Source organism: Anopheles marshallii, chromosome 2 (assembly GCF_943734725.1).
Source record: "Anopheles marshallii chromosome 2, idAnoMarsDA_429_01, whole genome shotgun sequence".
In the NCBI taxonomy this organism is placed as follows: Eukaryota; Metazoa; Arthropoda; class Insecta; order Diptera; family Culicidae; genus Anopheles; species Anopheles marshallii.
The window spans coordinates 33,847,553-33,874,588 of NC_071326.1; the positions used below are offsets into that span (position 1 = coordinate 33,847,553).

The window sequence follows — 27,036 nt, forward strand, 5'->3', positions numbered from 1 at the left end:
GGAAGAAAGCAGGTGCTTAACACTGATTAACGGAAAACTAGCTGAAAATTTGAACACACAACACGTCATTCTTCCACTTAACGCGCTAGTCTGTGCAAATGTTCGTACTCTTCTCATTCGCCACAAAAGCAACCTTGTATTCTTCGTTAGTTAGAACTCGCTCCATTGTCGCTGAAGGGCAATCGAAACTTTCATCACTCCCATCCGAACGATTGCTTCATCAAACACGAATATAGCACTGAAGGTAAATGGAGTAGCAATAATGAGATTATCATGGCCATCATAATTTGATGCATGGTACTGTGTGATGCAGTAGGGTGAAACTATGCACATACTTAAGCTTTAAGCACATCCTTCTTTGCACAAAGCAATTGTTGTACACTGTGTCATTCGCAATTCCTTTATGCAGTGCACAAACAGGTGCAACGAGATCAAGGTAGCTGTTACTGGTGAAAATTCTTGAAGTTTCGTAAGGAATGCTGACTAACTGAGTTAATTAATCTTTTGAATGGTTGGGTGCAGGCATCTGCTGCGTTTAAGGCATAATATAACATTAGATGGAACCTAAATTTTTGGCTCTCGCGATTTTTTGTTTTTTTACTGCATTATTTGTTCATGAGTCAGTAGAATATGGTAACGGTTTTTTTCGTATGAAGACCGACGTCTCTATCACGTAATAGTTAGGTCTCTCCAATGTTCTTTTTTGCTGGTTATTATTTCGTTTATATGAATGGTAACTATTTGATGCTATGATTGTTCTTCTTTTTGATAAAATATATTAAATAACTGATAAAAAATCGATAATGGATAAAACTGTACAAAACATACATTACAGTAAAGCACACGTTATTAAAATTAATCACAGATCTATATATTTGATTGCTTGGGAATTGAAGCATTGCTCTTATGTGGAGTAAAGAGATTTAATTTTTTTATTATTATTTATAATTACAAAACCTTAGGTTACAGCAAACCTTTTTTTATCAAATTGTCTAAACTGTTACAATAATCCTTAATAACGTTTCACTTAGTTCATTCGTCCAAGTTAAATCTGTCAATGAGTATGAACATCACCGTCAATGTAAACGAATTGTAATTTAGTAGTGTATCAAATTCATCAAGATTTATTGAGTTAAAAGACGTGAAAACCAATTTGGACATGCCTGCATTTTCTGATTCAAAGTTATTTTAACACATGTCAGGTTACGTGTCACAAAGTCAGTCGTTGCTATGCCTAAGCGGGTCGGATGAGATTTTTTTTACCATGTTCCGTCTCGTTCCCAACCACCTGTATAAAATCTGATCACCTATTTAGTTTTGAGAATGTTACCAAATTAAATTTCAAATGTACATAAATAAACAAACATACCATCGAACGACATTAAGTTCAGATATTATGTTGTAAGTCATCTGCACGGGAAAAAAGTGTGCTTGGAATGAATCAATCCCAGCACAGTTTAGTTCCTACATAACAAATTATTGTTCCCGTGAAGAAATTATTTCTTCTGGTGCGCAATGTTGCAATGTACACAGCCGTATCTCACCGATACGACAACTATTGCACATTTTTCTCCACTTCTGTAATATCCGCTTTGAAACATTATCACTCACCCATTCACTGGGGGGAAAACAGACATGCGAAATGTGCACATCGTAATGCATGTTGCCAGCGCAAAATAAATATCTTTCAACATCTCCCTGTGTGCATGGTGCTGTTTACAGCAGGGAACGTCTTTGCCCGGAAAGGATACTTTTTCGTGTACCTCTCCAATGAGCGAATCGTGTGTGTTTGTGGGGCGCTTGTAATATGTCAACTGCTAGGTAATGCCTGGAAACACACCACCCGTTAACCGGATCCGGAAACATAAATACACCATTAAACTGTCACACGTGGAGGGTAGGTGGGCGGTCTATAGCAACCCTGTGCAAGAGGCCAAATGGTTCATTCAAAAGAAAACTACTAATAAGTGTCACTTTGACGAACATTTAGTGCCGAACGCACTATGCATGCATGGAAACCCCGTTGTAAAGTGCACCGCACACACCAGACCAAACGGATGCTGGCTGGAAGTATGCAAAAATGATGTGCTATTATGTAAGGGAGAAGGGAACGGGTGGAGCAGATGGGTGGGAAGCGAGAAATATTCGCATAATTTATGCTTAATGTCGTGGGAAAATAAGATTAAATGTCGTCGTCTTGGTTTGGGCGCCGTTTCGTGCGCGTGTGTGCCAACCCCTGTTTCGTTCGCGCCCTTTAGCAGCACCACCACCCACCTGCAGCAAAAGGGTATCTCTTCATGGGGGCAAATGCCGTGGTAAAACAATGATAAAAGCGACTTCCAACTGTAAACCTCCATCCCGTGTGCGTTGGAACTTCGAAAGAGCATAGCAAGGATGCTTCTTTTTTTTGTTGTTGCTGTGCATGTGTGTGTTTGTGTGTCTGTTAATTCCATTTTCTTTCGTTAACGCAAGAAGGCACTCATGCGAATCGTACAAACATACACACACACACACACTCAGTCATACAACCGTACGTATGAAAGCAGCAAAAGTGTGCAGCTAAAGCATTAGCACCGTCGTGCTCACGGTTCGTGCACGCGTTTGGTGCTGCGAAGGTGCATGATGATCCAGAACATTTTCCCATAAACGCGTTGGTGGTGACATGGCGAGGGAACCGTAGTCCCGGACACGGCAGGGTGGCAGACGGGGGCCACGAAACGTGAGACATAATGCTCACGAGCGGGAAAAAGGATTTCATTGTTTTCAGTGTTTCGCCATAGCTGTTGCTGGCTCTGGCACTCTGGTGGCTTATGACTTGGTTCCTGTCTTTTATGTTGCCACCTACTCCGCATGGCATTCTTCCACTGCCACTTTCATCCGTACTTTAACATCCCTTTCTGCAAGACTGGGTGCCCTTTTTTTCTCAACCCACCCAAAACGAACCACCTGTGCAAAGCTTGTCCTTTGCACGAGTTTCCCGTTTTTTTCTGTGCGTTTTCTTCCTTTGCATGTCTCTACAATCTCTTCCTTGCTAGTCTTTCACCAAGTGCTTCTTTTGCTACCTTATATTGTCACTTTGGCTGTACAAAACACACACACACACACAGACGCGCACAGACATGCACGTGCACAAATTTCGAGGCAAACATTTTATCCTTAATGTGACCCCCCACTGCCCACGGTTTCCCCATCGTGCCGTGTGTGGGAAGCGTCATCCGTATGTTGCCCGGTTTTATGTGCGCAGAATGGTGCAGGACTAGAAAATGCAATATTTTAGCAACACCTTTCGCGCACTCCGCTCGCATTCTTCGGTGCTGTCGGTTTTTAATGTCAGCCCGGGGTTTTTTTTTTCTAATGCTGCACACTCTACATTCATGAAACGAACCGGAGTGCGTAGTGTTGCGTATGGTTTTTTTTTTTGCTTTTCTCTCGCACACTTGCTACGCGATGCTTTAGCAGCATCAGTGAATTTTCAATCGAGTGTAAATTCAAGCGGACGGTTGGCGCAAATTTTGTACCTTAAGGCGATACAAGGCAGGTTAAAGATTTTGTTTTTGAAGTTCTAGGAAGGAAAAAAAGGAAGAGGAAATTGAACTTGTGTGTTTCTCCGTTTGTTATTATTTTGGTCAACTTCCAACAGGCATTTTATAATGCTTAATATTTTATATATTTTTAAATTATGTTTTGTAGAATAATAAAAACACCAGGCCTGATAATACGGCAAATGCCGTCATTATGGAATAAATAAATACAAAAAAAAACACCAGGGCTACCTGACCAGTTTAGTACATTTTTATATACAAATAACAACTACAACTTCATTACCGTCATTGATTCCAGGTCAGAAATATCAGATAATAATCACATTTTTAAAGAATATTAAACAAATTATGATCAAAATTTACATTCATAAGCACAACTAGCTCCTTTTACGAAGCCATGAACAATTTCTTAAAGTTAGAACATTGTATGAAACCATGAATTAAGATAGTTGATTAAATAGCCTGAAATATAGTTTTCAAATTTTAGATGTGTTTTTTTTTTAATTTCTACTGCATGATGTGACTGTCGTTAAAAAAAAAAACATGTTAAGCATCACCTAGTTGTAAACTAGCAATATCGCTTATAAAAGCACGAATTTAAATACTAAAGGAATTTTACACCCTTGTATCGACCTATGATGAAAGTGTTATTTTTTTTTACTATGGATTAAATTAAGGTGACATATATGAACTATGTGAACCAATTTTAACAACGTAAGAACGTCTTAGCCAACACAGCCAACACTGCCTTGTGGAAGTAAAAATGCATCCTTTTATGTCGTTTCCTACTCCTCCTAGAATGCAAATATCATTTCTCCACATCATCTACAGACCACACACATGCCTGCGAATAATAATGAAACTCTTTTCCTTTGCCATCGCGCGTCGCAAAACAAACAGTCACTCAAACCATCACAAACCGGCGAGGTGTCGTGTGTGGTTTTTGTAATCCGTCTATTTCCCATTGTTGCGCTACCGAAGGGATGGGTAAAGTTTGCAACGCCAAGAAAAACATATGTCCACGTATACTGGGTAGTTTCGCGGTGTGTACTGTTCACACTAAAAGCTACTGCTCATCAGCCCCATCATCATCATCATCATCATCATGAACCAGCCACAATGCGCCATACCGTACGTCTTTCATTCCCCGCCTCGAACAATTCCACGGTAGGAGGCGGTAAGTGTGATCCTTCCTGAGTGAATTATTCAATTTATTTCGTAAGGACATGATTTACTCGCTTTCACTCGCATCTCGCCAGCGTTGCGTGGCACGGTCGGCCCCATTCACCAGCCAGGCGTGCGAGAATCGCGACCTGAAGCCTTGTTTCGTGGTTTGAAAGAGTTGAGCAGAAAGACAATGGGTTCTTCAACCGTCCCGGGAATCGGATTCCGGTGCGCTACACGGGATGGGCTTTTGGATAGTAAGCGGCAGGCGAGAAAAACGCCAGGATAAGCATAATGTACACATTTGCATAACAAATGTAAGGCAGCCGGCGTACTTCCCTCTTGCCGAAGCTGGTGCGTTTTTCGCCAGCATCACCCGCTGTCTGTGTTGGCGGGCAAGATGAAAAATGAAATGTATCCTGTGCTAATATTTGACGTGATCTTCACCGGTATCGCGGTGGTGGCGGTACTGGATTAGACGAATGATGTGCTTTACGCTCCCTGTGTATTTTCTTTGCCGAGATTCTGGCCATTTTTTGTATTCATTTTTATTCCTGCCTGCCCGTATTCATTTCCGAACGCAAGAAGACAAACGGTCTGTATCTGTGACATTAAGTGATACTTCGCAGTGGTTTGCTGACTGACTGACAGATTTATGGTTCACACTAGCACTTGATGAGCTGGCAGGAACGTATTTTAAAAACTTGGGACAGTGTTGATGTGAGAAAATAAGAGATTTTTTATCTCTTCTTGAGGGTAAAGTCCTATTTTAAATTTGGTACTCATCTTTTTATTTAGATTTTAATTAAGTTGTGCAGGTAGTCCCCGAAATACTCAGTATTTCAGTAACGCAAGTTTTGAAATTTGACAGTTGTTGACAGCTAAGTATTATTTTTGTACAATTTGTTTTATTATTTTTGGGTGGCCCGAAATTCTAAATGTGTAGCGAATAAAATTTGATTTTTTTAATTGATTTTCGTTTATTTAGTAGCAATTAGCAAACGAAGCAATTACTAAGAAATTTCTACCATATAATGGGTGAATAATGAAATAAAAATTGAACATCATTTCTCTGAAGTTTGCTTTGTTCTTTATTTTTAGCAATTATTCCATTGAAAAGCAACCAAATCAAAATTCATTTAGACATGATCAAATTTGGTAAGCGAAAACAATTTTTATATCCACTTCGAATGACTTAATGAAGTTTTCCGAAGCTTTCATTAACCTTTTCCAGCTATAACCTAGCCCAGTACACCACAAGGTTAGAACACCTATTTTCAATCATTTACATTTTATGATAAGTCTTAAGCGAGCATATTTTTCTTCTTCTGTCCAAACCTCCCCAGTTTCCCATTCCGATATGGCGAATAATTAATTTCCATAACCTTCGCTACGTGAAACGTGATTTCGCGTATGATTTATAGTGCCCAACAGCACTTCAACTTGAGTTTTTCCGCATTCACCTCGGCGCTGTCTAAATGGTTTCCTCTTGTGCTTAAGCTCGGAAAACAATTTCCCACCCACTGTGAGTCATCCATTGATTAATGTGTTCTAGCCCTATTGCCCTCGTTCTAAACAGGCACAAAAACAACCAGCCCTTCAGCCGGGATAGCGATGTGCCATCCGGTATCGCCCGTAAGGGCCAGATGAAGGTTGGAAAGATGTAGACGATGGGCAGAAATATATTTATACATCCCCCGTGAGCCATTCGCGCGAAACGCACGTACAACGGATTGCCTCTTTCCAGTCGCGAAGGAAATGGTTTATTAAATCAAGCTTCATCCCGACGAAAGGTACCCCGGTCATAAGACGGGTATGACACTTTCTCATTATCTGGCCACCCGCTTTCCACGCCACAAAAACATACACACACAGACGCTTACATCCAACGTCGACAGTGATTTCTTCGTGTTCCCTCTGGTCAGTTTTTATGGGCTCAGCCGCATCGTAAAACATAATACCTTCTCCGATTGGGTCGTTTCAGACGACAGTGGTCACGGTGGACGTTAGTCTTCACGGTCGTTACGGAAGTGCAAAGCTCAGTTAAATGGCGGTACGCTTCAGATGCAGCTGAAGCGAAACGTGAAACCAGAGCGACGCCAGTCATCCAAAAGCTTTCCCATGCGGCGTCCCGAATCCCGCGTTATGAGCTTGGAAGAGCGTTTTTCGCAACCATCGGGAGGTTGATTTTCCGGTTCAGATTTCATGACTCTCGATCGAGTCGCGTACCGGTGAGGTGGTGTTTTTTTAGGGACACTAGCGCAGATTCGCGTTTTTTTTTATCGTCTCGTCATAAACGACGCTACCCTACGAAAGGAAGCTTATCGTTTGGAAGAGCAAAAAGTGCCAACTCCGGTAAGTCTGTCTAACCCACCTGACACAGCAACGGGGGTAGATTGAAAATGGCACGTGGATGAATGGTAATAAATTAGCAAAAATGCTCACCATCTTGATGCAGGACTAGATAAACATAATTCAAGCTACCCATCGTTCCACGCCCGAAAGACCCTACGAGGAAAACCGAGGTAGAGATCACTGTTTTGTGTTTTGCTGGAAAAGAGGGCAAAACATTACCATTTATTTGGTTCATCACTCGGTGTTCAGTGCGGTTCATCCTTCAAACGAACCCATCACATTCCTCATTCCATTCCACAGCCACGCGGTGAAACTTCGTCTTCCCCATTCGGGGGAAAAATGATTGAAGATTCTTCAGAAATTGGTTCGGTCGGCGGCCAGCAGCGCACGGTTTCTCGGTTTTAATATCCGGACCAATTTGATGACGCATTCACGTTGCAAGCTTTCCGTCAGCAGCGGCAGCATCACTTTCCTTTTGTTTCGCTCGCTACTGGTGCAGTGACCGACAAATGATCTGGAAAACTGGACGAAATAGAGTGAAGGTTCGGTAACGGCTTCCCGGCAAGTGGTGAGATGTTTAGTGAGGAATTTCCCTTGCTGTCTTTCTCTCTTTTTTTTCGTTGTTTATTAAGGAACGGTTTTTTTCCTACCTATGACCATCAAAATTGCTCGAGCGTTGTGGGCAATGCGAACTTCAAAGTACCTTTCTACCTCGGTGTCCTGCTGTGTGGATGTGAGGATGATCGTTTCGTAGCTTTCCGTCAGTTCTATTGGCTAAATTTGATGCCAAAATTATGTTTCTATTTTCTGCCGTGTTCGATACAGTGTGTTGTGGTGCAGAACTTTCAGCAAATATAAGCATGTTTTATGATGGGAAATAGACTAATTTTAGATACAAATTTTGTTCAATGAGTAGCATATGTGTAAGAAATAATAAATGCTTTAAATAATGTCAATGATTTGAATGTACTTGGCATAATTAATCATCACTCACATAATCTCGCTAATTTCGATTGATTTGATTAGTTTAGTTTTTTTCTTACTTACATTACATTCCTGCGGGTGTTCGTTTGGTTATTTTTACTTGTCCACAGTTACACATTAGCCCAACAATGTGCAATCCGTAAAATGCATCAATTATGAAAACTACAATATATTAAAATTGACCTAGAGATACGAATAAAAAGAAGCGTCTATAAACAGCTTTAAATTAAAAGTATATTTACAAAACAAGCACTATATTTATTATCATGCTTTCGTTTTGATGTGATTGTTAAATTTTATGCAGTCCGCACTGTTCTGTCGTCCTTTTCTCACAACAACTACCCACACACACGCTGACATATGAACCAACAGCTGAAAAGGACAAAATTAAACCCCCTCTTCTCCTTGCTTTGATTCTCCATCAGTTCCACCACAGCATGTCTTCGGTAAAATAAAAATTGAGAAATAATTTACTTTCCCTTGATTCATTTTTCCAACACACTCACAACGATACCACCCAAACACCACATGCACACGAACCGGAACCGTGTCCACTCACGGCTTTTCTTTGCCAGGTACGAGAAATCTCTTCCCGTACCAATTCCACAAACAACCATAAGGAAGAGTTTTCCGAAACTATTTCACATCGATTCTTCTTCACCACTGTGCAGTCCTTTGCCGCGCTTTGCCACCGTTTCTGTTGTGGGTTCACTTTTTTTCTTGCTAATGGTTCGGGTTTTCTGTAGACAAGAGATAGCCTAGTTTCCGAGTCGGGATGCGGTTGTCCCAAGACTGCAGCAGTGAATTTTGCTCAACTCCACTGTTACGGAGCGAAGCGTACCGTTTGCGCCAGTTTGTGCACCGGAAGGGTCGTTTAGCTCTGTATAAAACCACGTGCCCAGGAGTTGCGTTTCGATGCGATGCCGATGGAATGTTGCTTTCTTTGTTTGTTTTGCTGTGAAAAATTATCCTCGTAAATTCAAACCCCGCACCGTACGCCGATTCCACGAACAGCGAAAGTTGCTTAAAACCAAACCCCAAAACCGTCCTCCCAAAAACCCCAAAACCCGAATCGTTTGTGCGGGAAAACTGTTATCCAGTGGGGGGAACTCGTGGGGTCCGTAGTTTGGAGCTTTCCTTTTTCCATGTTTGCGTGTGTCTCAAGTGTTTATTTGCCTCATGTTTCCTTCCGTTGGAAACAACTTCGCTCCACCAAGCTAGTGTGCCGGTGGAAGAAATCTACCGAACGGAAAGTTTCCTTCAGGGTAAAGCTCTCGTGGGGGGTATCTTCATAAACGAGACGTAAAATAAAGCTACCACCCACAAACACATGGCACATCCTTCCTTCCGCCCAACCGTGAAACACTACGCGAAGAGAAACACGGGACAGGAAATCGATATCGATTGTGTCGTGTACGATTCGCCCGGGGTGTTTTTCCTTTAGAACTTAAACGGTCAATTTCTCGGAAGGACGCTGATGATTGGATTCCATCTTCAGACGCCAATATAAAGCCGGATCGTACCGACAGACGTCGTCTCATAAAAGTGACAGTGTCACCCGATGATTATGGCATGCGAAAAACAAGCATACCCACCATGGCGACGGTTCCGATACGGTGGGAAAAGATAGTTTTCCAGCTAGATTAAGAAACGTTCGGCAATGGCACGGTGTCACACACTTTGCTGTGCTGTAAAAACATTAAGTTTAAGATATCCCTACCGGGAAAGTACCTTGTTGCATCGTGTTGCTCGTGAAGATGTTTAAGGTTTTATGTGAGGTACTCCGATACTCTCTGTCTATTATGGCGAACGGTGTTACATGTTCGTCTTTTACGGTTACAACCGAAAACTTTGCGCGTATGTTTGATTCAAAAGACATGGTTGTTCCAATAAACTTTCTTACAAATAAACAGTATGTTTTGTCCAAACATACACACAACAAAATCTTTTAAGTAACATTGTGTCCATTGGATCAGGATTTAAATTGTGGATAAATATATAGAAGAGGATCTTTTAGCAGTTTTGAATACATTTGAAAAAGTAAAAAGTAAAAATAAAACATTTTATGGTACCTTTTCAATCGTAAAGCTTAAAATTAATCACGAAAATGGTCTGTATTTTTAAAATAGAGATTAAATATAGAGAAGCTTTCAAGTTCAATTCGCAAAGTCAAAGCCATTCGTTTGTTTTGTAGAAGTTTGTTTAGAATTTGTCGAAGTTCTTTTACAAACTGAGACTGTCAGTTCAGAGTACGTGCAATTAACATATTTGTAAAGGTTACAACATGTTAACCATAGCAGGCAAATAATCCCAAAAATATGCAGGATTCTATATTCATCTTGTCAAATTATAGTTCAACTTGAACAGAGTCCAGAGATTGCCCGAATTTTTCTCACAAAAACTTTAAACGCTGTATTAGTGATCGCAAACGAGAGCTTACGATTTTATCTTGTGAAATTGGAGCTTTTGTATTGATTTGAAAAAAAAGTAAAACTATTCTGAGCCAAGAAAGATTGGGAATCACTGTCGTACTTTTGAACCCATCTCAAAAAGAAGCTAATTCAGGATTAAGCTACAATGCACAGCGCACACAAAAGAAAGAAGAGAAAGTGAATCTGTATGCTTTCTGTTGTAGAAGTTCTCTCTCGGCTAGTCTAGTTCTATTTGATACTCATCCACAAAAAGCTCCGATTTCTCGAGATAAAATCGTGAACTCTGTAAAGTATCCTATTGTTTTTCGAAAGTCTTTCGGAATACACGAAACATAAAGTTTTAAGAATAACTATAATTTTTTTAAAACAGTTGTTACATTCCTGTGTCATCTGGTATCTTGCAACACCAAACTGAAAAATCAACGTTGTTGCACTTTGATTATCCAACTCCAAGGCTTCGTTCTTAGTCTGTCTATAAATATACGCAAATACATTACCTTACCACCATAAATTGCTTTCGATTTGCAGTTAAACTCGACTGTGCTCTGCGTCACACTACTCTCGTCAGATTTGTGCCCCACAACAACCCATTTAGACTAAAAACGTACAATAACACACTACACAAAAACCACAACCGGCAAGCAATTGAAGCTCAACTCCGCAGCGAAGCACATTTCGATTGACTGGTGGCAAGCGTTACCGACCATCACCTTCTTCGCCGATATCCAGTCGTTCGTAAGGCATAGTCGCTTCAACTGTCCATGAGCGATGACATAAAAAAGAAACACACAGGCAACCTTCTCACCAAGTTTGCCTTCTATTCTGACCCAAACTGCTCCGAAGGGCCGTCAATCTTTCGACCAGCCCGACACTCGTGCTCAACTTCCCGTACTCATTGTCGTTCAATTCATTCGCCCATTCGCCGGGTCGCATGGCTGCACGATTGTTACAAAATCCCATTAAAGTTCCAATTACATAAATTTATACTCGCGAATGTATGCGCTCTTCGGAAATGCTTCACGAACATCGTGCGGAAGAAAGGTATTGTGGTTATGCTCATGTGTGCCGGTCTCGAAAGCCATTGACCAGTTCCGTTCAGAGTTGTTCCGATGCGGGGTTCAAGTTGGATGAACAATTATTTGCCTTCTGCTGTTGCACTCGCTAGACGCTCGTGCCGTTAGTATGTATTTTTTTTTTTGCTGTTGTTGTGCTAATTCGATCCTTTTCGCAAAACTTGCAAGAAACGGCACGGTTTGTTTTATTTCGGTAGGGATGTTAAGTCGTGACGGCCCATTATTTGTGTTTTGCATGTACGCTGCATCAGCTTTATTCTAATTCCTTCGTGGTTCCCTTCTCTTTTTGCTGATTTCTTCTCCGATCTCTCTAGTGGAAGCATACAACGGTACCCATCTACACCTGCCCAAGCTGGAGCGAAGACAAATGGGCGCGTATCTGTGCATCGCATCGAACGACGTTCCACCGGCCGTTAGCAAACGTGTATCACTGAGCGTGCACTGTAAGTACCACAGAACTATACGCACTTCCCTAGCTATGCCAAAGTCCAACAATACGTCTGTCAAGTTTGGAGAATGCTAAACCTGAAAGCATAGGAGTAGAGGAATAGCAACAATGCATTTACACCGGATGGTTGCAACCCATCAACAAACCCCACGGCAAAAAGATTACCCGCGGTATATGCAACTCGTCCATTTATGCATGATCGTTGCAGGTTTTGGCACGTACAGTAATACGGTATTGACCGGAGATACCGGTGACTGACGGTGAATGGAAACGTTCTGTTCATTTCAGTTACCAACCAGCATTTAGCGGTCTTTGTTGGTGAAGTCGCGTAGTAAGGTATGCTGATTATTCATTCTGTGTTGGTGTACTAAATTAACGTGCAAGCGCATCATTTTCAGCGCATTTATCATGTAAATGCAAGTAAATGTAAATGTATCATGTAGGGGCAGGGTAATGTAAAAAGTGCCTGGAGGTGTGTTTTAGTGAAGTGTGTGGGCAAACAAATATCAATATAAATATAAATATGTTGCTTTTATAAGTACGAACTTATAAAAGTTTTGGGAAATGGCAAATTTGCTAGTGTAGAGTGAACTGTAGTTTGGAGAGTGCGAGTCATTAAACTAAATGAATTAAAAATTTTCATCTATTCCAATTTAAAGCAGTTGGGATGGTTTTCAATATCATCTGTTTCATTGTGAACATATAAACATGGCAACCATGTTTGTTAACATATTTACTTTTCATTTGACGGTGTTTAGATTCTAGACAACAGTTTTGTGTTGGACTGAGAAACACTGTATACAAATTATTTAAATCATAAAAAGCTATAAAAAAGTGTGAAAAGGGTATTAATTTACCCCGGAAAATACTCTTATTTCCAAGGCTTAAGCATTTCAATAAAATAAAAAAATGTCATTCCTTCACTAGGGCTGATTGGTCCTTCTCAGTATGATAACTTTATGAAATATGCTTATAAAGATTAAACTTCTCTCGTTGCAACCAGACATGGCAAACTCTCATTGAATTCCAGGAAATAGGTGAAGAGTTGGCTTCCTTTTGTGCTATTCAGGGCTGCACATACGAAATATCTGATAAAATATATTTTGAAAACTTGAAGCATTCAACAACTTTTCCGTGAATATCTGGTTTGCATTGCATCATCCAGTGTCATATTTTCTTTTCAAGCTCTATCATTCATTCATCTTTGTATGGTATAAACAGCCAGTATATGTTTCAGAATTTTCCGAAACGTATCACGTCAGTGTTACCTACAATGGTTGTTACGGTTGTTCGGGTAAAATTGCGAAGTAGCTGGTTGGACTTGGCATGATACATTTGGTAATTATTAAACACTGATTTATTACTGTTCCGTGCTTTTTTCTTCCATCTGTGTGTATATTTTCAAACTCTCCAACACTGAAATGCAATCTCACGTACACCTGTACCTGGAAATCGACATCACCATCATCACCAGTTGCACCATCGGTGCGGCCTACGAGTCAGCTGTTGGGCGCTCCGCTCGGTTCGGACGTGCAACTCGAGTGCACGGTGGAAGCATCGCCAATGCCCGTGTCCTACTGGTTGAAGGGTGGTCGCGTTCTACCGAACAGCTTTGCAAGCGCATCGAACGGCAATTACGAGCAGCCGAGCCTAAGCCGACCGGAAATGTTGCTTGACGGGTAAGTGTATACCGCTGTGCTGACCGAACGTTGAAAAACTAAAACTACCACAAGCATGTACAAAACGAGCTGGGAGCAAAAGTTTCTCCGAAATACCTTTTCGTTCATTCCATCAATTTGCTGCATACTCGGAAAAGGGAGTGCACAAACTGCTATTGATTCCTTCCGGCAGTTTCTCCGAAAACCGAGAGCTCTGGCTGTGTACGGAAAATTCGTTTAATTACTAAAAAAGCGATCGACGAATGCCCACGTAGCAAGCTATTTAAAAGAAGTATTGTTATGCCATTCGCATTGCATAATTTAAGGAATTTCCTAACGAATGTTTGTTGATCACAAACTGTTGCAAAACATGCAAACCAAAACATGCAAACCGCGTGATAAAAACAATTTTCCATCATGTGGTTTGTGGAAAGCAAAATAATCGTAACGTCACTTTGTCAACAACTTGTTTGTTCCCTATAACAAGCCTGTCACCTGGGCGGTCACAAGCTCAGGTTGAAAACTGTGGGTTTTCGTACTAATTTCATTTCACGTTCTAATGCTTTGCTTTTTCTTAGACCCAAGTACGGCATCACAGAGGATCGACACGGGTTTCGCACCAACATGCGCCTGGTGGTACGATCGTTTTCACCGGCCGACGTTGGGACATACCACTGTGTCAGCACTAACTCACTTGGTCGTGCCGATGGCACCATGAGACTGTACGGTAAGTTTGTCCGTTTCTTCACACATTTTGACGAGCGTTTTATCTTCAACGAATATTTCTCAGCATATAATAGACCATGTATCGGGTATGGTTGTTTTAAACTCCATTCTAACAACCTTCATCATTGTTGATCTACCATGGATATAACATGCTAGAATAACGACTATTAAACCATTAATACATAGTTTTCCACACGCCACATATGACATAAATGTTCATTCTGAAGATAAGGACTGCTTTAAAGTACTGAGCGTGTTAAACTAATTCCCAAAACAAATCCACTGTCCTGTTTCACTATTATTTGACCCTATCCGCCCATCAACTTACATAGCCAGCCACTCTACAGTTGCTTCCCAAATCGTCCAAGGTGGACGGTTGAGCAGCATTCGAAACATTCACCGTCAGCATGACAGCGAACTGCACAGAACATTAAATGATCAAATTTTGCAATTTTCCCTCCAACCGAAAAGTGTTTACCTCCGTCAACCCTCACCCTGCGCTGGTGAAGCGCTTTTCTCTCGAGTTGATTGTTTTTCACTTATTTCTTTTGTTGCCCTGCCCTGGTTTTTGTCTCCCGCCTCGTAAGTAATTTCCTTCTGTTGCCGCTTTCCTCGCGTGCAAACGTGCCCTAGGTTTACGATTATCGCTGTTTAATGGCGTAACCTGTTGTCTCGTTACGAGCTTGCGGAGAAGTAAATTGATTGTTCACCTTCATCTTCCATTCGCCGCCGCTTGCAATGGCGTGCAGTGTGTTGGGCCAGCTTTTGTGTGCATGGCTTGCGGTGTGTATGGTGTGCAGTTGCTATGACTGCAGGCTGCAGGCAATTATGGTAGTATTTTGGGTTGTTTTCCGCATTACTGCAACAGTGCTGGTTTTCACCACTGGAGAGAAGCAATTTTCCCGATGGTTGTGCCCCCCCGGGTGGTAAAACGGAAATTACAAATTAATATCACATGTGTGCGGGAAGTGTTTCCTTCAGGTATTCATATTAATGTGTCTGTTAAACAGAAAAATGGTGCCCGTTACTTTTTTGGATTGAGACAATTTTATTGTCCAGTTTTAAAATTTTCTAATAAATACGCAAACAGTACTTCAAATATTGGGATAATGTTCTGGCTATTTTGAAAAAATATTGTGATAATATACTGGCTAATTTAAATCATTGCATACCTTTTGATTTTTGCCATAATGTTGTCCATACTTTTTTTGAAAAATTGAATAACAATATTGTTGCAATCGTGTTAGTTACATTCAACAAAATTTTCATTCGTAACTAAATGCCATTTTAAATTTTCATATTTTAATTATATTTGAAAGCATTCCATTTGTATTCACGGAGATTAATTAAAAGTAGTTAGTTTTCACGAATGAACTTATACACATATATACACAAATATACACAGTTTATCAACTGCAACCTACCGCATATTTATTTTTCTAAGTAGATATCAATTAGCTCACTCAATGATCACACAAAATTGTGGTTTGCTGCGGATTCGGGCTACGTCACAATTCACTTCGATTGACGTAAACGATGACGCTCATTTCGCATCATTCTGTACGAAGCAGCAGGTTTATTGCGTTCTTTTATTTCCTTTACAACTTCAAACCGCTTCCACCGAGTGACCTGTTCAGCCGATGGCAATCGGTTAATTGGAAAGCGCAAGATTGTACCGCAACCATCGACACTTGCCCGGGTATCATGTCAATATGCATATTAATTAACTTTCCACCGAATCGTCAACAACCGTCTCCACCGCTCGATTTCCATGCGGGGGTGAGCGGCTGCTCATGAATTATGACATTTTGAAGTTTAGTTAATTTTGTTGCTTCTGTGATGTTTTTGCTCCCACCATTGATACCCTTCTGTGTTACGTGAATCACTTCAATTTACCCTTCTGGATGCACCGATGCATTCATGATGTTGCTATTTATTGGCGTGTGCACTACTCCGCGTTTGGGTGGGTATATGTTTGAATGTGTGTGTGTATGGTACATGTACATATTTAATGTGGCGAAAAAAGAGCGAGCAGTCAGTCAGATTATTAGATTAATGCAGCGCAGTTGACAGGCATTCAACACCACCAAAATGCAGCTCATCCATTCGATGGGAAAAATGTGCAAGCGAGCGAACGGTCATCAGCATTATCATGAATAAATTAATTATGTGTTTACGCTCGCACGAAAATGTGTCATTCTCGTGTCACCGCACTCCGCTACGCGTCAACCAAGCGTTCCACCAGCGTCGGTAATGAATAGAAAGCATTCACTTAGATGAATGTCGCTGAAGATACAGCGGTAAATGTTGGCCAAAGGTACGAGAAAAGAAAATGATGAAATGGCATCTTTCTACCTGTGCTTGTGCACAGACTCGCCAGGGTGGCGTCCCATTCGTCATCGTTTGTCCGTCCGGCATACCGTGCATTTATGTTTGCAATCTGCACAGTGTAGGACAAATGTTGTTGTGGACGAAAGAGAACGTTAACGCAGGAAAGGATTCTATTGGATGTGCAATTTTGCTTCCAATATAGTAGTTAGCATAAATCAAATTAAATATATTAGAATACTATAAGCTGCACCTTTTCTTTCATACTTCCTCAATAGCTACGATATTTATAATACAAACCTTATACATCATTTTTGGTAAGACTATCATGGAGTTACGTATTCATATCATAAATGTGAGCAATTGCGAATTACGAACTTTTGATAATTAAGCAAAACTAAATACTTTCGTCGTAACTACTATTCTTCTATGGTATTTGTTACTACATCGAAACAAGTGTTTTGTTCATCACTGTTGCACCACAAAACTACGGTACAGAATGCGAAGAATAGCTACGAAATAAACACGAATGAAAGGGACGTTGCAGAATGCGACAGACTCAACATGGAAAGCGCATATAAAATCAACGTCCCCAAGGATGACAGTAAAGCAAGAAAAAAACGACAATCCCTGCCTCAAACGAACTCCTTTCGCATCTCAGCTTTGCTCGTATTTTACCATCTCGATGGCACTGTCCATCGTGGCACAGAAGAATGCCAACAACCAAGCACTAACAAACACATCACAGCATGGTTGGACCGGGGGAAGAGAACTAAAAGGAAAACCTGTATTTTTCTCCATTACTTTCACTTCCGGTAGATGCTAAACCGGGACCGGGCAAAGAAATCAAGACGTCCGGTAGTGAGAATCGAGGATAAAATGTATCAGAAAATTCCCTTCGAAGGATAAGCAGCACGTTATGGGTTTTTTTATCTCCTTTTGTTGCATTTTGCTACCACCTTCCCAACCCACCCCGACCACTGCTGTTGGTCCGATTTATAGGACAGAGTATGAAAAATTATGCTCGGCAAGGAGTGGCTGTTGCGCGACGGCTGGCTCATCCGATTTAGTGTCACTTTCTCACCTACTTTTCTGCCTAATCCAGACGCTAAGGTGAGCTGAACATGCAGAATGCAAGGGGACACAATCGCAGTACGTGATTTGAATAGGAATCCAATAAAGCTTTAAGATTATGATGGATTGTTGCACTAGGAAAGTGTTTTGGGGTTGGTGTACGGTGAGTGCAGACACGGTGACAATATAGCTAGCGAATGAATCAAGGCATTCAAGTCAACAACAGGCATGGACGTGTGCATGGGTAAGGTAAGCGGGAAGATGCTCGATTTCTTGCCATTTCCAGTACGTGCTTACACAGCTGCCAAAATATGGAAGATGTATTGCTCCTACCAGATAAAAAGCAACCTTAAATGACAAACAATTACACGAAAGAGATTTTAATGAGTGTGCTTTAAGAAAGGGATTTACAATCACAAAGGAAAGTAAATTAGGTTCTTTTATTTTACAGAGTGAGCTTTGTTTAGAGTTTAGTGATTTATATTATCTCTGCCTCATGCTTCAGTGAATTCTTTCAATTTATTAGAACGCTTGTTTAAAATCATCAACGTGAAACTAAGCCTTGCTACATTTACCATTTTCACGCCTAGCTAAGGGAGGTTACTTAGCGTAAAAAGGTGTTACCAGCAACAATAAAATTATTGTGCACGAGAACATTGTTGGAATGTGAGTTTAGCTTGAAGGATGGATAGCGATGTACTTAGTAGCGCGTTGCCATAGTAACCACACAACAGTATAATTGATTTGATTCTGCAGATTTATTTCGATTTCAACAGAGTTTATTGCATTTATTTCAATTGCAGAGTTGAATTGATTTTAACCATAGTATTGCCTCATCCAATAACTGGAATCATAGTAACGACCACGTAGAAACTTTTTGAGCGCCTCAATCTCCTCATTGTTGAGTTCGATATTGAGAGGATTTTTGCCCCTTCCTTCATCTCGTGAGGTAGCGGGTTCCTCAGAAGCCTGACAGACGGACAGCACTGAAAACAGAGCGAGCAGGACGAACACAATGGTGAACTTCATGTTGACTGTGCAACACATTTTCTTGGCTGTTACTGTATATCGACTGAAAATCTTACAAGGTTTTATAGTACTGAAATCGAATAGAAATATTATTCATACAGGTGGGACTATCGAAGATGCAAAAAAAAAAAATAATAAGTAACCTTGAAAACAGAAGCAGTTGCACAACTGGTCGTTCACACCGAAGTATGGTTGCGGTGCTGGTACGACCGATGGGCTAAACAGATTTCCTTGTTGCCTCGAGTCTGTTAAAACAAGCGAAATATTTGTATTCGTACTGTATGGTAAACACAATTTGCTACGAAGGCGACCGGCAGCAAATTATATAGTGACACGTTGCCATTCCGGCAGTACATTTGTACAAGTCACGTTGTTTGCTTATATTTGCGCATGAAAATTAAACTCAAAGCAACAACTCAAACACAGTTCAATGCGACAGAAGAACATTAACATTCTCGATGGTTCGATAAATTTAGAACCCATCTGATAGAACAAAAAAACTGTGCAGCATTTTTGTGAAACGATCTTAACCAAGTGAGTAAATGCATTAAGACGAAATTATTGAATTGAGTACTTTATAATGTTTCTGTTTTACATATTAAATAAGGTGAAAGCAGAATAGAAACTTAAAAAAGGGCTGCTTTGAAATGGTATGTTAATGAAAAAATCATCCAGCTTCTTTTAAAACATTTTTGAATGATACAGCATTTTACAAAGCAGCCCAGCCAAGCTCCAATGGCTTATGAAGTAATTTTCATAATCTTCGTAAGAATAACAAAATGTTAACACAACACAGATGGTCATTTTTTAGCATGAACATTTGTGTCAAACCGAGTGTGCAGTGAAGCAGAGCAGTTGTTCGAAGAGCAGATTTAAGTGTGTTTCTGCATTCTTTAAATTGCGGCGATAATAACGACTGTTTTAAACGAAATTCGATTTCGTTAAAAAATAATAAGTTATAAATTTAGTTAACAAACTGGTATATACAGTGCAATGCTACAATTTATTTTTAATTAAACAGGTTTATTTGTAATTTTCTATTGCTGATGGTTTATTATTTTTATCAGAAATTTTTATTAATTTTCATAGTTGCTTTTAGAAAAGTACAATTCTCGATAATTTATCGATAATACATCGCAAACAATGAGTAAAAAGTATTATATTATGCCCTTGCTAACATAGGCATTTACTGTTTCGAATAACAAAGATTAAACTAGAACAACTTAATGCTAGTTACTTAACATTTAAAATCCAAGCGCACTGACCGATCGAATGCAAGTTAATATTCAATTTTTTGTAAATTCAAAAAGGGAAAAATACATGCATCCATCACAATTCCAAATGGAAATAAGCAGCATTTTTGATTGCATTTTTGAAAGGAGCATATTTTCTGCAGCTCGGTTGTTTCCATATTGCACATAAACCGGCTCCCACCCGGTACAATCAACCCTAACGATTTGCCGAAACCCATGCCAGACAGACATAAATCGTGTAAAATAAACATCATACGCAGGCAAACGATCTGCCACTGCAAGCGCATGCAAATGGCATTCACCGGCACGGGAAATGTGTGCTACGTGCTTCCTGGCTGGCCCGGATGAAAAATCATTCTGATTGCACAGCCCGAACATGCGAAGAGCTGCCATTTGCTTGAGAAGAATCACCAAACATAAGAATTTACCTGCGAGGTGATCTTCTTGTGTACTTCTTCGAGTGTGTGCTTCAGAAATGCTGAGTTTGGGTTTGAGCATTTGAAACATCGGCTCTTTTTTTATGTGTTGTCCAACTTGCTGCTTGCTCGGTCCGGGGTAGGTTGTATTCGCATCCTCCCTTTCACTCTCATCGATCGATACAGCGCAACGTAGCGGTTTACATTAAGGATGGTAAGGGGCGGTTGATGGTTGCGGAAAGTGCTCGTTTATTCTGCAAACCGGAAAACAATAATCACGAGGCACTGTTTGCATCGATTCTTGCTCCGGTTTGCGCTATTGACGCTGAAGATATTGCAATCAGTGGACGTAAACATTGTTTATGATCCATTACTGCAGTCGCAGGAACGTGGCAAAATCTTGTTTATCGTTTGCTTGGAATAGGGCTTTGGTGGATGTTGTAATGGTTGCCAGTTTGTTTGTTGAACCGTCCCACTGCCCAAGTGGAGATGTTCCTTCCGAAGGGTTGTGTCAGGTGTGTTACATTTACTCACGTTTTTTCATTACATTTTTATACCGATTGGTTCATATAAAGTTATACGAAACACACGTCAATATTATTTAGTTTGCGCCAATGTCAATTATTTTTATTTCTTTACGTCAAGCGTATTCTATATTCCAAAGTACACTTAACGAGTTGAACAGTGTTATGTTTTGTTCACAACTATTGCATAGCATCCAAGGTTGAGTGGTAAAAAAATTAAACTCTTCCCTTCAACAACGATTTTATGGTAACAAACATATAAGGAAAGAGATCCGTAAGGGGTTATTTTTTTAATTATTTCATGTTGTATTACAATGCACTCATCAAACGAATTCCTCACCACTTGAACTATGGCCGAAATGCGAGCGCTTATTCTGACAAATTCTACAATTCGTAACACCAACCACCTAAAGCGAACCATGTCGCTGTGCCTTATTCATTCCAGCGGAAATTCCTTTTATGATCCAATCGCATGCACAACCACACCGCTGTACTGCGACCATGTCAAATCTGCACGGCTCTGGACTTGCGAAATTTGGTCCAAACAAGACTTTCACTTGAATAATTCGCACCTTATCAGATCGCAAGATTATTCCGGAGCTTGTGGGGTGAGCGGCGGGAAGCTGATGGTGAATGAATGGATTCTATTGTCGAACACACGATACAATCCCTATAATCATCACCACTACCATCATCGTCATCATCGTTGTGAAAACAATCAAGGGACTGTAATTAAAATGGAAAGAGTCATTGCTCCGAGTGAGAAAAACACTTCCACTACGAACTGAGAAGAGGGCTTCGGTCCACTCGGTTCAGTCCACTCTGCACGGCGAATGCTAATTATATTTTGTGATTAGGCCCAGCGTCCATTGAAAACACAGGCTAGGTACCGGATTCGGGTGTCGTTTCGATTTTGATTTCGGGATTTCTATAATAAGGCGCACAAGGCCTTTGTGGTGACATAGAGAGGCACAAAAGAACAACATAAAAAAACACAAACAGCTTTCATCCTTCGAGCTATTTGAATGGAAATGGCTTTACGACCGAATCGCATAAAAGGGCATCATCAAAAGAGTTTTGTTTAATTTCAGCGTTGCTTTCGCAAAACCATTCGTCCACGAACCTATGTTTGCACTTACCGGTAAGGGATTTAAGTTTCATCATTATTGTGTGCCCTAATTATAGGGTAGTTGCAAACGAACTTGCATTCAACGCAAAAGGAAATTCATTTCATGGTGTTATTTTTAAAGAAAAAACTTCACTACGTTCATCATTAGCGAGAGGATATGTTAGCTCAGATGAAAATGTACGCATTTGTCGTTTTAATACTTCGTTTAGTTTTTAAATCAATGTATGGTATGTAACTTAAGGCATATTCTTTATGATCCTACATGTCATCACTAGGGAACATTAGTGAGTACTTGGGCAATTGGGGGGAAAAATATAAAACATATTTTCAACTATTTTAACATTATATGAATCATATGCATATTGCATATTGCAGTGATTTATTGCTTTACAATTTTATACACGCACAATTTTATACAATATATATATTATTTTATTGAACGCTTTCGTCTTTTCAGGAAAATACACCGAACTGCAGATTAAAGTTAAATTTAAATGAAATATATCTTGAAGTCAATAAGATGCAGCGATTACAAAGCTGCAGACAATTGGTATTGCAGATGCTACGGATACGATTTTCAGAGTAACTCCATTGTATACGTCCACGAGATATTGTGATGATTCGCATCTTTCCCATTCCTGAATGGTTTTTTTTTTAATTTACAATTTTCTGTAACTTGGCGTTAGTTTCTCAATATGATGTTCTTTAGTACTTTTCGGGTTTCTCATTTACTTCTTAATACTGGTTCCTTCAGTGGACTGTAGTTTGAAAATTTATTACATAAGCATTGTGTTGTATCTTTAGATACACAATAAAATTTATTAACATAAAACTGAATGAAATACGATTTTTACAAACAACGATTAAAACTTTTCTTAGGACGGAGACCCTCAACGTCCGATCGTTGGTCTGGTGTTCAGCAACCTCAAAGACCGTTCTTCTTGAGTGTGTCAACCGAACGCACACGTCACCAGGTGGCAGTCCCTGTCACCTGTGAGTGGAGATGAAGTACGGTTTCCACTCCAACGTGCTTCATCCCGGTTGACACACATTCTCATGTTGACACATTGTATAAGAATTAGCATAGGCATTATTTATTTGATAAAACCATTACACCTTCCTTAAGTTTATGAAACCATTGATAATAATTTTTAAGTTTGTTTGCAAGATGCTTCTAATCATTTCATGTTTTGAAAATAAAAATTTAATCTTTTCTATTTTATAAGTTTCATCCTTGCAATGAAAACATTGTCATCGTTCGTAATGAAAATAAGAACTATGTGTATTTTTGCACATAATAAACAAATACTGACACTCAGCCCTATTTGCTGAGTTTTCTCAGTTGAAGTGCGAACAAAATAATCCCGCACCGAAAAAAGCAGGCTTTAACACAGAAATAATGAAAAGACACTGCGTACAAAGTGCAATAAAAAAATAAAAGATGAGCTCCAAAGTTTGAATGGACTTTTTGTTCTACTCACCTTCTACCCTGCTCTGCCTTCTGCCTTTTCTTCCCTCATTGTGCAGCAAGGCTTTCAGCTGGGAAAGAGCATTAGCTCATCAAACCCGCCAGCCACTCTAGCCGGTTCGCATCACTAGGGCCATTTGTCGCATTTTCGGCGCATTACGCCCTGATCCGAGGCGTACAACATCATTAACGGGCGTGAACAAACGAAACGAACGCGGCACCGGTACCGAAATGGCAGCTCGTCAGCATCAACATAATCATCATCAGTGATGACCGGGCTGGCAGTGCCGTTGGTCATCACAACCGACGGTCGTGAGATTCATTGTTGCGTCAATGGCTCAATAGGACGGAATGGCAGCTACACGTTTCTTCCTTTACCAGTACAAAAACGCACAATAAAGGAGGCAGAATAAATCCTCCAAAATGCAGAACACAATCACAAGCGCGAGTATCGAGCAGAAAGGGAAAACTTCGTCACACACACACACACTAAAAAAAAGAGAAAATCCCATTCCACACCCATTTGCCACCATCATCATCAAAGGGAAGGATTTCCACCGGATTCGGTAAGGTTTCCGGTTCCCTCACTGTGGATGGAATTTTCGGTGGAATTTGTTTTCATTGGTGTTGCTTTGCTTTGGTCTTCTTCCGCTTTCTGGTCTCAATCGTCACTTTCTGGCCCGGGAAAAAGGATCGGATTTTTTGTTCGTTAATTCTTCCCATCACGCTACGGAACGCAACGGGGAACAAATTTCGCACACAAATTGATGCATTGTATTCGTTTGTGTTTGTGGAGAAAATGTCAACAGTGGTGGACGATTCGCACGCATTTTACGCTTTTCTTTCACACTTGTCACATCCCGGCCGCTGACCAGCGGGTGAAGTTGTTATCGGAACCATTCTATTTCTTGGCGAGAAAAAAGGACTCGTGAAATGGGAGTCTTTCAAACGGACAAAAGATACAACATCATTACAATCCGGTTCAACGTCGTTCGGTTCGGTCGTCGTCTCGCTTCTTTCGACACGGATGTTAATCGTACTAGGTTTTTTTCACTTCCTCTTGTTCTTAATCAACCCAAAACCTGGCAACCGGCCACCATTTTCATGCGCTCTATATATTTCTTCTGTTTTCTCTTCCTTTTCACACGATAGAAATAAAAATTCATCCGGGCGGTGTGCAAACAACGGACGATCAATTAAATATAATTGGAGGTAAGTGGTTACGCGGCTGTTTGGATACATTCTTACCCATGCACACACTCAAACACGGTTCCAACTCCAGCGGGTTTTGGGGAGAAGTTCCTATCCCGCTTATCCAAATATGGAGCGAAAAATAAAAGATCTACCCACCTAACTCGGCCATCGTTTCGACCAGCATGCGTAATGAAGCGATAGAACATAATGCTGATGGGACACATTATTTTTTTCGCAAAGAATGGTTGTAATCACGTGGACGCACGTTGCAGGCCGTTGCGAACGAATGTCGTTTCGGCATTGTAATGTAACGAGCGTAAAGATGACGCTTTTTGAGGTGATGGTGTGTTAAGGAATCAGAACAGTATAATGGTCCCAGAGGTTTTTATTTATGGTGGGCGGATCACCCAAAGCAAGATGGACTAACGAACTTGAAACAGACCACAGATATCACAATATTTCAAAGGAGCTGTGGAATTATGACGAAGTTAAGGTTTTTTAAAAGGAATATTAAACACACGTTTTTTTAAATCTTGTTTATTCTTTACAATTACTTTTAACTATTCGTTGAATAAATTTTCTGTAACTTAACCACCAACTCGAAAAGCAGATTCATACATAATGTGGATTTGATTCCTTTAACATACTAGGTGTAGAACTAACGATTCTTCCGGTGGCAATCACAGCGATCACACAATCACCCAACGATAAATGTTAAAAAACAACAAATATTAGCTCAATTTCGAGTTTCCGCACCTAGACAATGCATTTGAATGACATCCTTAACGCTGATTCTTCCTTCACAGGTCTTGCGGAAGCAGCTCGGGGTCGTGGAAATTCCGCTGCCAGCTCGCTACACCCCAACCGAACGCATCATGTTCTACCGATGGTGCTGCTGCTGATAGTATCGCTGGCGTTCGGAACGATACGAACGGTCATTTCCGCCAGCAGCGATAGCAACAGCCAACATCGGAGCGGTAACAGATGACACAATTTCGACATATCCGGTGTGTGATATCGAATCGGTAGAAGCTGTTGACCATCATCGTCCACTCTCACCCCGCAGTTCAAATGTGGGAATGGAAACGGCAGTGAATGGATGGCGTGGGAAAATGACAGTTTCACCGCTAGCTACACCAACACCTGTCCCGTAGCACAAATGGCGGAGCAGCGGTTTGGTAACGATTAGGTTTTATTGAACTTTACTTCAATGGCAACAATAATATCTCGCTCGAGGGAACGAGAAACACGGCGGAATGGTTGAGGGTATGGACGGCAAGGTGCAAAGGTTTTCATTTCCATCCACAAAAGTGATTATTGCCTGGACACAAGGAATACGGACCACTTGCGTACCAAAATGGTGCAGTAAGCAAAAGATATGAAGCAAACGTCGAAATGTGTGCAAAGTTAACCCTGTTTCCCTTCTTAAAAAAAAATAAAATTCTGGTGTACAAAACGAGCTACGCTTTTCATCTTGAAATTCATGTTGCATTTATGGAAAACCCTGCTTAGTGCGAAGTGGGAACTTTCCAACATTCGTTACCGCACCGTTGATGGAAAACTTGCAAGGCCAGTGACAGCAACAGTTGTGCACATTTACCATCCAACCGACTGTGCTCGTATAGTTTACGTACAAACTTAGCTCTACGCTCACACCAAGTTCGTTTTTCTTTCCAATGTTTTATGCAGTACTGGGCGCCTCCATCGGCCGGGTCCATCGACCGGGCGCCTCCATCGACCGGGCGCCTCCATCGACCGGGCGCCTCCATCGACTGGGCGCCTCCATTGACTGGACGGGAGAGTCTTTGAAATCGTACTCCCTATTCTAAACCTTGCATTAGTTGGATGGAAAAGTTTTTGAATGATGTTAAACTGTGAATCAAATTTAATTGCTGTGTGCATCCATAAAGCTACCGTTAAACTTATTGGTACCGCTTTTGGGAACGGCGTGATTTTGGCGAGTGGTGAAAGATAGCTACAGCCAGCTCTCGATTTAAACGATCGATGATGAACGATACGATACGCTCTCAATGTTTCGTATTACTGCATCGAAATGATAACATATTTCCTATTTTAAATAAATGGGCTTAAACATTGGACAAGTGGATGACCACTCCCCGCACTTGAGTTTCGTTTACTTTAGTGTTTCACAATGAAGAAACTTATGTGAAAGATAAACCGAAGCGCAATGTAACAAAATCAAAAGAAGGGAATGCTTTAATCTAAACCAACCTAATTT

General features: G+C 40.6%; 1 protein-coding gene across 1 annotated transcript in view; it reads left to right on the forward strand.

The window, feature by feature from the left end:
- LOC128707677 (lachesin) overlaps window positions 1-25,785 on the forward strand; it is a 42,585-nt gene extending 16,800 nt beyond the window's left edge. The window contains exons 4-8 of the mRNA XM_053802634.1: window positions 11,865-11,993; window positions 13,473-13,677; window positions 14,235-14,383; window positions 24,756-24,815; window positions 25,604-25,785. Of these exons, the coding sequence (XP_053658609.1) occupies window positions 11,865-11,993; window positions 13,473-13,677; window positions 14,235-14,383; window positions 24,756-24,815; window positions 25,604-25,785 (725 nt within the window). The remainder of the gene's footprint in view (window positions 1-11,864; window positions 11,994-13,472; window positions 13,678-14,234; window positions 14,384-24,755; window positions 24,816-25,603) is intronic.
- The last annotated feature ends 1,251 nt before the right edge of the window (window positions 25,786-27,036 follow it).